This window comes from Camellia sinensis, chromosome 9 (genome assembly GCF_055761805.1).
Source record: "Camellia sinensis isolate YWXY chromosome 9, ASM5576180v1, whole genome shotgun sequence".
NCBI lineage: Eukaryota > Viridiplantae > Streptophyta > Magnoliopsida > Ericales > Theaceae > Camellia > Camellia sinensis.
This window is the reverse complement of record NC_138969.1, coordinates 168,549,919-168,561,255: the sequence shown is the minus strand read 5'-3', so window position 1 is coordinate 168,561,255 and position 11,337 is coordinate 168,549,919. Positions and strand designations below refer to the sequence as shown.

General features: G+C 38.5%; 1 protein-coding gene across 1 annotated transcript; it reads left to right on the top strand.

Annotated features, from left to right (window-relative positions):
- The first annotated feature begins 7,863 nt into the window (after nucleotides 1-7,863).
- Nucleotides 7,864-9,110, top strand: LOC145799894 (G-type lectin S-receptor-like serine/threonine-protein kinase At1g61370). Its single transcript, XM_082889538.1, has 4 exons — nucleotides 7,864-8,225; nucleotides 8,514-8,572; nucleotides 8,733-8,831; nucleotides 8,914-9,110. Exons 1-4 carry the CDS (start codon nucleotides 7,864-7,866, stop codon nucleotides 9,108-9,110), a joined length of 717 nt encoding a protein of 238 aa, XP_082745664.1.
- Nucleotides 9,111-11,337: the final 2,227 nt, after the last annotated feature.

Sequence of the window (11,337 nt, the reverse complement as noted above, 5' to 3'; positions counted from 1 at the left end):
CTCTGTCACTACTTTCCAACGTCTAAGTGACTCTTTCTTGAGCCATTTCATTGGCGCCCAGCGCCAACGGCGTCCGGTAACTCAATTGCTCAATATCCGGCAGATGGAAGGGAAGTCACTACACAACTTTGTCACCTGTTTTAACATTGAGGCTCTACAGGTGGCGAAAAACGATGACAAGGTCATCCTCATAGCTTTCATGGCCTGTTTATGACCATCCGATTTCTTTTTCTCCCTTTCCAAAAACCCTCCGACTGCCATGGCCACCCTCATTTCCAAAGCCCAAAAATATATGAATGTCGAAGACTCTTTAGCAACCGCCACCTTTTTCTACTTCAAATCCTATCCTAACCCTAAGCTTTTGCTTCATACTAACGTATCACCTCCCTCACCACTGGCATAGATCACCCCACGTGTACACTCACGATTCATCACCCCTTTCCTCTTCCCTGTCTTTTCCACTTCACATCATCACGTACATCATCGCTCCTTGAGCCCCGCGCGCCGTCATTACCTCTTCGGCCACCTTCACGGTCGGCCCTCCTCCAAATCGATCCTCCAACTTGGCCACCTTTACGATCGGCCCTCCTCCAGTTGGTCCTCCAGCTCGGTTACCTTTACGGTCGGTCCTCCTCCAGGTCGGTCCTCCCGCTCGGCCACCTTCACGGTCGGCCCTCCTCTCAGTCGGCCCTCCAGCTCGGCCACCTTTACGGTTGATCCTCCTTCCAGTCGATCCTCCCGCCCGGTCATCTTCACGGTCGGCCCACCCCATAGTTGGTCATTCCACTTAGCTTAGGGGGATCCCTCCCGTTTCCTTCTTATTTTTTCTGTAGACACCACATTTTTTATCGTCCTCAAGACTTAGACGTCATCGTTTGAACACTCGATGGTTTTGTATGCTTGTGTTCGTTTTGAGTGCCTGAAGTTCTCAATCGAGCGCCTTACCTTTGAGCCTCTCAACTTGTCTGTTTTGTGCTTGGTTGTGGACTAAGAGCTTGTTGCTTCAAGTCTGGAGGAGAGGGTGGCCTGTCGGCCATCTCCACAGTCTATTGGCCATGGCTTGTGCCTGCCGGCTATCAGTGGTGGCCGGTCAGCCACTGGTGATGGCCCGTCGGCCACTAGTGATGGCTGACGACCATTTTTCTCCCTTTCCAGATATTTGTTTGCTAGCTGTGCCAACTGTTGTTCACTGAAGTGCATCTCTATACACGTGGATAGAGGGATGAATATAAGCTTTAATCTTGTTTTTCTATATATAAGGGTTGTCCTCCCCCATTTTGGAGGGATAGACATTTTGGATCAAAATTCTCTTTTTCTCTCTCTCTTTCTCTCCTTGTTTTGTGCTTTGTAGTTGACTTTCTCTACACCTTTGCACACTAACTCTTAACCAAACTTGACCACCTTGGAGCTGAGGTCCCTTGGAGCCTAGTTTGAGCTTTGGAAGGAGGTTTGAGCCTGAAATTGTGGCTGTTTTGTGCTGTGCTTCAAGAGGTATAAGACTTATCTTATAGGCTTTGTTTTGACTTCTTGTTTTGCCATCTTTTTATACTATTTTTGGCCTAGTTTTCAACTACAAAAAGCTTTGATTTTTGAGCCTTAACAAGATATTTTGAGGTTATTTTGTGTAAAGGGGTAGTCCACCCTTCTTGTTGCTTTATTGTGTAAGGTTTTGTACCATATTTTAGCATATTCACATCAAACTTTTTGGCCCTTTAAACCACTAAAATTTAGAGTTATTTCAGTGGCAAAGACTTGGTTTTGAAGTCCAAAATTAGAGGGGGTAGCCTTTCCTCTTTGTGCCTTGTTTGCAAGCCTAGATAGCTTAACACGTGAGCATGATTTTCTAGCATTTTGTACCTCAATCTCAGCATGTTTTTGCTACTGTTTTGACTGGTTTTAGCTCTGTTTTGAGTTGGTTTGGTCCTTTAAGGCTCATATTGTGTGGTTGTAGTGCAATCTCCTTCATTAGCTTAATGTTTTAGGCTTTTAAACATGAATTGCATGAGTTGCTTGCATGTTTTAGTGTCTTTTTGCACTCCATTTCAACACTAAAATCTCTACAATCTCCCTCTATTCTTCACTCTTTCATTTATTTTGAAAGTGACTTCGAACCCTTTGTTGGCTTGAATGTGAAATTAAGACACTTGTGCTTAATAGTTTTAATCCTCTCTTGAGGGTTTCTGCTAACCGACAGCATGAGGTCTATTTCATGCTCAAGGCACTTGTGGTTTAAGCCCTGTTTCCATTAAAGGACACTCACCCTTAGACTAATCAAATTAAAGAATGGATTGGTAATCTAAAATGGGTAAATAAAACATGACAAGTAAAAGAGGTAAAATAAGCATCTTTCATGTTGCATTGCATGTGTTTAGATCGGACGTTAATTCGAACACGAGAAAAATAGGGCGTTTCATACTCAAAGTGATGAAACGTGCCACTTTTCTTGGTTACCATCACCCTTGATCATGCATGATAGGGTTGTGGTTTTGTTGAGTCTCGTTTTGCACTCATTAAGCTTGTACAAGCTTGGTTCTTTGGCCATCATGCATGAAAGTGCTTGGTTGATGGCTTGAGTGCCAAGAGCTACACTCCTTTAAGCTTGTGTGATGATAAGGAGAGTAGCAGTACATACACCCCTTGAGAATACACTGCTTTGCCTCTGTTTGCTCTCTTTTGCAGTAAAAAAAGGAAGTTCAGGGAAGGGGTGGCTGAACGACCACCAGTAGTGGCCGACCGGCCACCAATGAAGAAAGTTGCACCAGTGTGTTCCTGAGTTGGAGCAGAGGTGTTCTGAAAGTTGGCAACACTGTTGGTGTTTAAGCGAGTGAAAACAGAGGCATCTGATGGCAAGGCGGTGGATTTTTTGGAGGAAGCCAACCGAGCATGCATGCCTCCCTCGCCCTCGAGGCCATTTAATTGCTTTAATTAGTTAGCATAGCTAATTATTCAATTCAAATGTTATACATAATTAGTTAGTGTAACTAATTCAATTTCGGTTTGTAATATTAATTAGCTTAGAATAAGTTAATTAGTTAGTTTTGTGTTGTAATAGTTAGCTTAATTAGCGTAGTTAGTTAGCTTATTCATTCGGACCTTTCTTCGCGAGGGCATAATATTGTAATAAGCGTGTGTGCATGTGTGCATGTCTTCCAACCCTGCATCTTTCTCCCTTTTATTTAATCGCTTTCGATGGTTAGATTCAGGACATTTTCAATTAGCATACCTTATGCTTGCATGTTTGCATCAATTCATTTGTCTTGTATGCACCGAGGCTCAGCGCATCACTCAAACTATATTGTCAATTCACTAATTCTTTGAATACGTGTTTCAAAGCATGCTATCAAAGTGTTACAAATATCATGATTAGGTAGCCGAGCCTATTTTATTGTATTATTGCATGTGTTGCATTAGGCATATTGTATAGTTACGATCATGCATTCTTTCTAAATAGTTTTTGTTTTGGCTTGGAGTACTCGGTGAGTTTTATGCTTTAGCATACTTGCATGAGTGTGATTGCCATATTGCCATGTTTTGCACGCTTGCCGTGATGCTATGTGCTTAAATGCTTAACTGCATGAATGCCTGTGGATGGAGGCTTATTGTTTGAATTGGAACAATTTAACGAATGTGAGTTTTAAGCCCACTTTGTGAAGTGACAAATCATGTTTTAAGCCTACTTGAGGTGGCAAATCTGTATTTTTTAACTCCACTTGAGGGTGGCAAATTCAAACCATTTTCGAAAACAAACATGAGTTGAATTCATTTTGATTCTTGCGATTTTAGTCTATACATGCTTGTATGCGTCACTTAGTAAGTTAGCTAATAACCAGAATAAGAACACATAATGTTTATAAAACAACATATCATGATTAGTAGAGGCTAGTCTTTTGATCGGGCGAGCGGGGGTGCTCATTTCATGACCTTCTCCCTTTGTACCTAGGTTCCCGAGCTGAGGCAACTTTGGTGATGATGGACATGTGGCCTTTGGCACGAGTCAGGGTTTCCTAAATTTTTCAAAAAACAAAATATTTAGGTGGCGACTCTGTCATTTGGCAAAGCAGTCCAATTTTGACATTATTTAATTTAAAATCTGATTTTCCAAAACGATTTGTCGGATTTGGACTCTTTGAGGTTTATCAGTTTCATATTGCACTCGTGAGACTAGATTCAGAACCACAAGTAGAGTCCGAACTATGAGGCCTTCTTTTCAAACCCCTTTTCGAAAGGCGGGGGCGCGAGAAAAAGGTGTGTCCACAACTTCGTTGGTCTAAAGCTACACTCGGGAATGGGAGACTACTGACATTGGTGGGCCCACAAAAGAGTTTGGCCCACGACTTAGGGCCCAATTCAAGATCCAGGTACTAAAGTCCAGTACCCCTGAGAACCCAATGTTAAACTAGAACTAATAGCATCTAAACACTTGTCAGGCAGGGAACCAGCCACGTAAGCAGACAAAGATCTGCAAAGTTATTATGCCCATATATCAACCATTAATGTGACTCTTATGGCATTAAATGCGACAGCCTTTTCACGCCGAAAAAAATAGGCTCACCGTGAACGAAGTCAGCTAAACCTTAGACTTTCAGCCGATGGGACAACTGAGAAAAGACAAGGAAATGATGAATGAAAGAGATAAAAAAGCTTAAAAAGAACGATAGAGGTTAAGTTCTTTAATCTCTCTCGGATACTCCCTCTCTCTCTATAGAAAAACCTCATTGCCTTGAACTAACCTGACCTTCGGAGTGTCCGCCGGGGGACTACCCCCCTTTGGACCATTTTGGCAGGTGTATTTCGCTAACCACAAGCCCCACAGACCTATCAGAAGTGTGGATCAATCTGGCCTATCTATCCACCAAGCTTATAGCATCATCATTATTTTTTGGCATTTATTATATCAACTACGTTTTATTCCAAAGAATTAATTCACGACTGTGAAGAACATATGTCATCAATTAATAAACTGTTTTCTTATGTGCATGCTTGTCTTGTGCTCTAGATTTCATTGTTAAGAGAAATAAAATGTGGGTTCACACTTCTTCCTACACTTGATTTAGCAAAAGCTTAGTTAATCAAATCCGTTGTACCTCCTTTTGTTAAGCTTCATCTAGATCTAAAGAAATTAGATTTTATTTTTTTTATTTCCAAGTTTAAAAACTCTTATTGATCACACATTGTCAAATTTGGATATTGGACTAGTGATGAAAGGAAATGGGTTGAACTATCGATATCAACTCCTTTTTTTACTTCCACTTTGCTTTTATTTGTGTTCTTTTTACAGTGTTTTTGTCTAGATTTTTGTTTTGTTTATATAAATATATTGTATTTTTTTTTTTCCATTCATGTTCTTCATAGTAATTGTTTTTGTTTTGATTGGAGTACAAAAGTCTTTTGTGAAGGAATTGTGAGTAGGATTGCCGACTTTGAGACTGTTAGGGATATCAAAGAGAAGCTTTGCTATGTAAAGTTAGCAAATATCATCATAGTTTGGTTTGCTTTTATGGAATTTGTTCATTGCAATTTACTTGTTCTGTTTTGCAGTTATGATTACAGGAGGGAATATCAAATTTGGCACACAATTGTGGTGCATTTTTTATTTTTTTATTTTATTTTATTTTATTTTTTTTGGGTATTTTAGTGTTGTTTTGAAGTATCTCAATTGGAACTTATTTGAGACTTTTGTTGCTTGAACTTAATCTTCATAACCAATGATTGATATAGTGTGCTGGTATTGGAACAAATTGAGTCACATCTTCACTTCATATTTGTTTGTTCCAATGAGCCTATGGTCTACTATTAGATAAGATATGAACCCTAAAATATCAGACTTTGGCTTGGCACGAATTTTTCAAGCAACACAAGAGCAAGCAAACACTCACAGGGGCGTGGGGACATTGCAAGTTTCATTTCTTTCCTCGAATTGATTGAAGCTCTCTACATTCACTTTTACAACTAAATGGAATTAATCACATCAAAAGTAAAGTAATTGTCTTGTAACTGTTGACATTCACGCACTAATCACTATGTTATATTCCAATCAAATACAGTAGTTATATGTCGCCTGAGTATGTCTTAGGAAGGGTATTTTTTGAAAAATATGAAGATTTTAGTTTCGGAGTCCTGTTACTGGAGATTGTTTACGAGAAGAAGAACACCAGTTTCCAAAATCATGAAAAACATCTACGCCTTCTTAGTTATGTAAGTGAACTATCTACTCAACTTGCCATTTTGAAAGGAAAAATTACCAAAAAATGGTTACCAGAGAAACTAATTACAATTTGATAGAGAATTAAAAAAATTATATTAAAGCTGGAAATTTGCAAAATATTTACAAATGGGTGACGCTATTGGTAACGATATTTTGTAAAACGATTGAATTAGCCTTCCACTCTCTTCTCCCTATTCTCTCTTTTATCTTATTTCTCTCTCCCTTAAAACCTCCATACCCTCCCGCCAACCACTCTTGTTGCCACTAGTTCCTTCCCTACTCTCCTCCAAACTCCCCACCTCCTCACCATCCTTCCCTAACCTCCCAACACACCCCAATCCCTCTACAACCCTTACATCACTCTGATGCCTCCCTTCTCTTTTCTGTCTAGCCTCTCTTACTCCGAAGTTGACCGGCGACGATGGGTTGTTGTAGAGGGAAGAGAATTAAGGAAAGAGGAGAGAAAAGGGGGATGGGTAATTTTCGTCATTTTACAACATAATTTTTCACCCATTTGTAATTATTTTGCAAGTTTCCATCCCTACAGTAACTTATTTTTTATTCTCCATCAAAGCGTAATTAGTATGTCTAGTTATCAATTTTTTGGGGTTCCTTTGAAATATTTCACAATTTCCTTATGCCTTGCTTTGTTTTTTTGACCATAGGTTTATAATTCGATGACTATCTCAGGCATGGCAATTGTGGAATGAAGGGAGGGCATTAGATCTCATGGATCAAGTATTGGCTGACTCATTCTCCTTATCTGAAGTAAGGAGATGCATCCATGTCGGCCTTCTTTGTGTTCAGGACCAAGTTGCAGATAGGCCAACCATGACGGCTATAATTCTCATGCTAAGTAGTGAAATAGACGGTCCACAGCCAAAACAACCTACATTTACTTTCCGAAGCTTGTTGGACTCTGGTCTTGGTTTGCAAAGTGACAATATATGCTCCATAAATGAGGACATTGTATCAACAATTTACGGGCTATAATTGAAAAGTACAGGTAGCTCAACCATTAGGCTATTTAGCCTATCGCTTAAAGGCCAAAAAATAAATTAAAAAAATTCTTATTGGCAAATGCCTCGTTTTTGAAGGCTCATTAAAATAAAGCCTCATTTTATTATTTAATCTAAGGTCTCAAAGAATCTTACACCCCTATTGGCAATTCTCCCAGTTTTGTTATTGCTTTGTTGAATTGCAAAAAGGCTGTGCAACAGACACAATTATTCAATCTAAAACAGTTTCAGTAGGAGAAACGCTCATATCTAATGGCCAAATCTTCGAGTTAGGCTTCTTTAGTCCTGGAAATTCTGGCAAGCAATACGTTGGCATATGGTACAAGCAAATTTCTGTCCGTAGAGCTGTTTGGGTTGCAAACACAGGGAATCCGCTAATGATCACAAGCTCCACTTCGGGTCTAACAAGTGGCGATGATGGAAATCTACGCATTGTTGACGCAAACCATACTATTTTATGGTCAACCAACATCTCCGTTTCTGTGAATCAATCTGTTGCGGTCCTCCTTGACAAAGGTAGCTTGGTATTGAGAGACGGTGTGTTAGGAAAGTTGTTGTGGGAGAGCTTTAGCCATCCTTGTGGCATTGTCCTACCGGGCATGATGACAGGAATAGACACCAAAATGAGAGAACTTGCTCATGTCTTCTCGGAAATCGGAAGATGACCTGTCCCCTGGAAAGTTTGTTGCTGGAATTGCAACGATGAAGCCACCAGAAGCGTATGTTTTGAAAGACTCGCTTCTATATTGGGGAAGTGGGTTGTGGAATGGATTGAAGTTTGTTGGGATGTCGGATCTGCATGGGGCGTACTTAAACGGGTTTAATTTTGTACCACAGGTGCAAAATGATGATCAGTACTTTTATACCTTCACTTTATTCAACACATCTTATGTTCGATTAATCAATCTGACATCAAATGGAGCCCTGACATTTGTAGAGTGGAATGAAGGCATGAACGAATGGAATACTATTAATAATGCCTTAGTCAGCATGTGTGATGTGTATGGAGTTTGATTCACAAAATTAATAGTGAAGTATTAATAATCCTATTAAATTAGTCCAATTGGATTAATATCCATTGGATTAATAATCTCACTCCTACCTCATTACTAAGAATCCTACAAATTTGTTGGATTAATTATCCATTGGATTAATAATCTTAAACCAAAATGTTAAAACAAACGTAGGATAATTGGGCTACGGATTAATAATCCTAATCCCATACTTTAATCCACCCAATCAAACATGTCATTTGAGATCTGTAACAAAAATAAATCTCCCATTTGCAGCTGCATGACGGGATTTGTGCCAAACTCTGATAGGGAATGGAATGGTGGAAATTGGACAAGTGGGTGTGTGAGACGAAGTGAATTATTTTGTACCAAGAGCAACAACAATCACTCATCCTCATCTTTCTATATATGTACCACTTGTTGATGAGGCACAGTGTGATCTTTGGTGCCTGAATAATTGTTCTTGCTTGGCATATTCGTATATAATTGGAATAGGATGTACGACTTGGTCTGGAGATCTCTTGGATACTCAGCAGTTTTCACTTGGCGGTAAGAATCTTTTCCTCCCTCTTGCCAATTCAGAGCTAGGTGACTGTAATTTTCATTTGGAAATTCTCTGAATTGACCATTGATTTTTCCACTTTTGTTTTGTTTAATTGTTTTTTTTTCTTTACAGGTCATGGGAAAGAAAGAACAAAACTCGTTATCAGTTTGACAGTTATTTCTGGTGTTGGCTTCTTAGGTGCCATAACCTATGGTTTATGCAAATGGAAAGCCAACCAAAGAGGTAAGGACAGTTCCTCCAATCCATACTTGAAAATGTTAATATTAGACCTAATCCCACATCGCAAATTTAAGCCACCCAAACTTTAGTTAATATAATGTAAGAGTTTCTCCACTCATTGTCAATGGGATTTGAGTTGAATACTTTACCATGGTATCAGAGTTGAGTTAGGTGTCATTGGATAGGACTTGGTGATGCTTGTATGATTTCACGAGTGTGTTTTGATAATCCGAACTGTTAATATTGTGAAGGCCTTTCTCAAGTATATTATCTATGCAAAAAATCAAGTTAATCAAAAATCTATAACCCCATGATCAAATACTAATTATTTTTAAAAAATTATAAAGATGAAGTTAACAGTTTATTTAAAAAAAACTAAATGTGCTCTTATTACAGAGTAATAGATGTCCAATCAATTTGATTTTTGCATGGACGATCTAATCAATTATGGACGATCTAATCAATGAATCCTACAATATGAACATTTCAAATTATCAAAAAAGACTCAGGAAAGACCTCCACCGAAGCACAACAGCAGCTTCCCCAATTCCCATTGGGATAACGCTTTTGTTATCATTTTCGTTATTTATCTTTTGAAAATTGAAATAAAAACTTCTTGATATATGTATATATATATATTATATTTAAAAGAAAAAACAGAATTGTTTCCAAAATTTGCAAAAAAAAGGAAACCTGAACTCATGATGGTGAATGATTAATTGTAAGCCATAACTTAATTGTCATGTTACAATCTCAAATTCCAGGAAAGCAGAAAATAAGAAACAATCACTTTCACTTTTCTGATATATGTAACACTACAAGAGCTGGCCAACATAGAAATTCTAGGTGAAGTGACATGAGACACCAACCATCAGAATTACCAATATTTGACCTTGAGAAAATAGTGGCCGCCACCAAGAAATTCAGCACAAACAACAAACTTGGGGAAGGTGGATTTGGCCCAGTCTTCAAGGTGATTTCATGTTTTTCAAAGGGTAAATTAGATCATAGGTCCTTTTTAATTTGTGGGGCAAATTACACTTTACCCCTTCAACTATTTCGTTTTACCCTCTCAAACTAAAAATTGATCCAATGTATCCCCTTCATCTTCTAAAAATTTTCAATCTAACATTTATATATCCATTCTATTAACAAAATAGACGAAAAAAGGTGTATGTAATGTGCACAAGTCATATCTATGATGAAAAATATGATATGTGCACATTGCATACATATTTTCTATTTGCTTTGTTAACAGAATGGGGACATGCCCAACAGAAGCTTGGACACTTTACTCTTTGGTTATTAATCTTTGCCTTCTACTAGCTCTTGCTAGTACTACTATTCATTATACTCTCTAATTTCTGTTCAAGAACTGCAATGTCTAATCAAATCTAGGTCACTAAATATTTGCCTAATGTGAGTAAGATTAAAACTAGAATTCCTGAACGCCATGATTGATTTGTCAGAGTAATAGTGATGGGATTGACCATTGGATTGACTGTCTAGCAGGATAAACTTTTGTGGGATTGTCGATACCTACCCCCTTTGGTATTCGACATCCTACGATTTTATGGGCTTGAAAATCCTACGTATTATGAAGCTGGACGCTATTTGGAGTAATACCCCAATCCTATATGCTCTAATATGGAATCGAACGGCTGTAAAGGGAGAAGATTAAAACCAATAGATTACCACACACATTCACATTAATGACCTTTCAAAGTAATTGGTGACAGTCCATCTAAAAAAAAAAAAAAAAGTAACTGGTGACACATACATAACTGGTGACAGTTCTCCTTATCAAAAAAAAAGTAATTGGTGACAGTTCCTTTGAAATATTTCACAATTTCCTTATGCCTTGCTTTGTCTTTTGACCATAGGTTTATAATTCAATGACTCTCTCAGGCATGGCAATTGTGGAATGAAATCAAGTATTGGCTGACTCATTCTCCTTATCAGAAGTAATGAGATGCATCCACGTCGGCCTTCTTCCTGTTCAGGACCAAGTTGCAGATAGACCAACCATGCCGGCTATAATTCTCATGCCAAGTAGTGAAACAGATGGTCCACAGCCAAAACAACCTACATTTACTTTCCGAAGCTTGTTGGACTCTGGTCTTGGTTTGCAAAGTGACAATATATGCTCCATAAATGTGGACATTGTATCAACAATTTACGGGCGATAACTGAGAAGTAGAGGTAGCTCAACCATCAGGCTATTTAGCCCATCGCTTAAGGCCAAAAAATAAATTTTAAAAATTCTTATTGGCAAATGCCTCGTTTTTTAAGGCTCATTAAAGTAAAGCCTCATTT

What these genes read in the sequence shown, in the direction of transcription:
- LOC145799894 (XM_082889538.1), top strand. Translation starts at nt 7,864, where the DNA reads ATGTCTTCTCGGAAATCGGAAGATGACCTGTCCCCTGGAAAGTTTGTT. An exon ending in TTAGTCAGCATGTGTGATGT is followed by an intron (nt 8,226 to 8,513) that starts GTATGGAGTTTG and finishes TCCCATTTGCAG; the next exon opens with CTGCATGACGGGATTTGTGC. An exon ending in GAATGGTGGAAATTGGACAA is followed by an intron (nt 8,573 to 8,732) that starts GTGGGTGTGTGA and finishes TAATTGGAATAG; the next exon opens with GATGTACGACTTGGTCTGGA.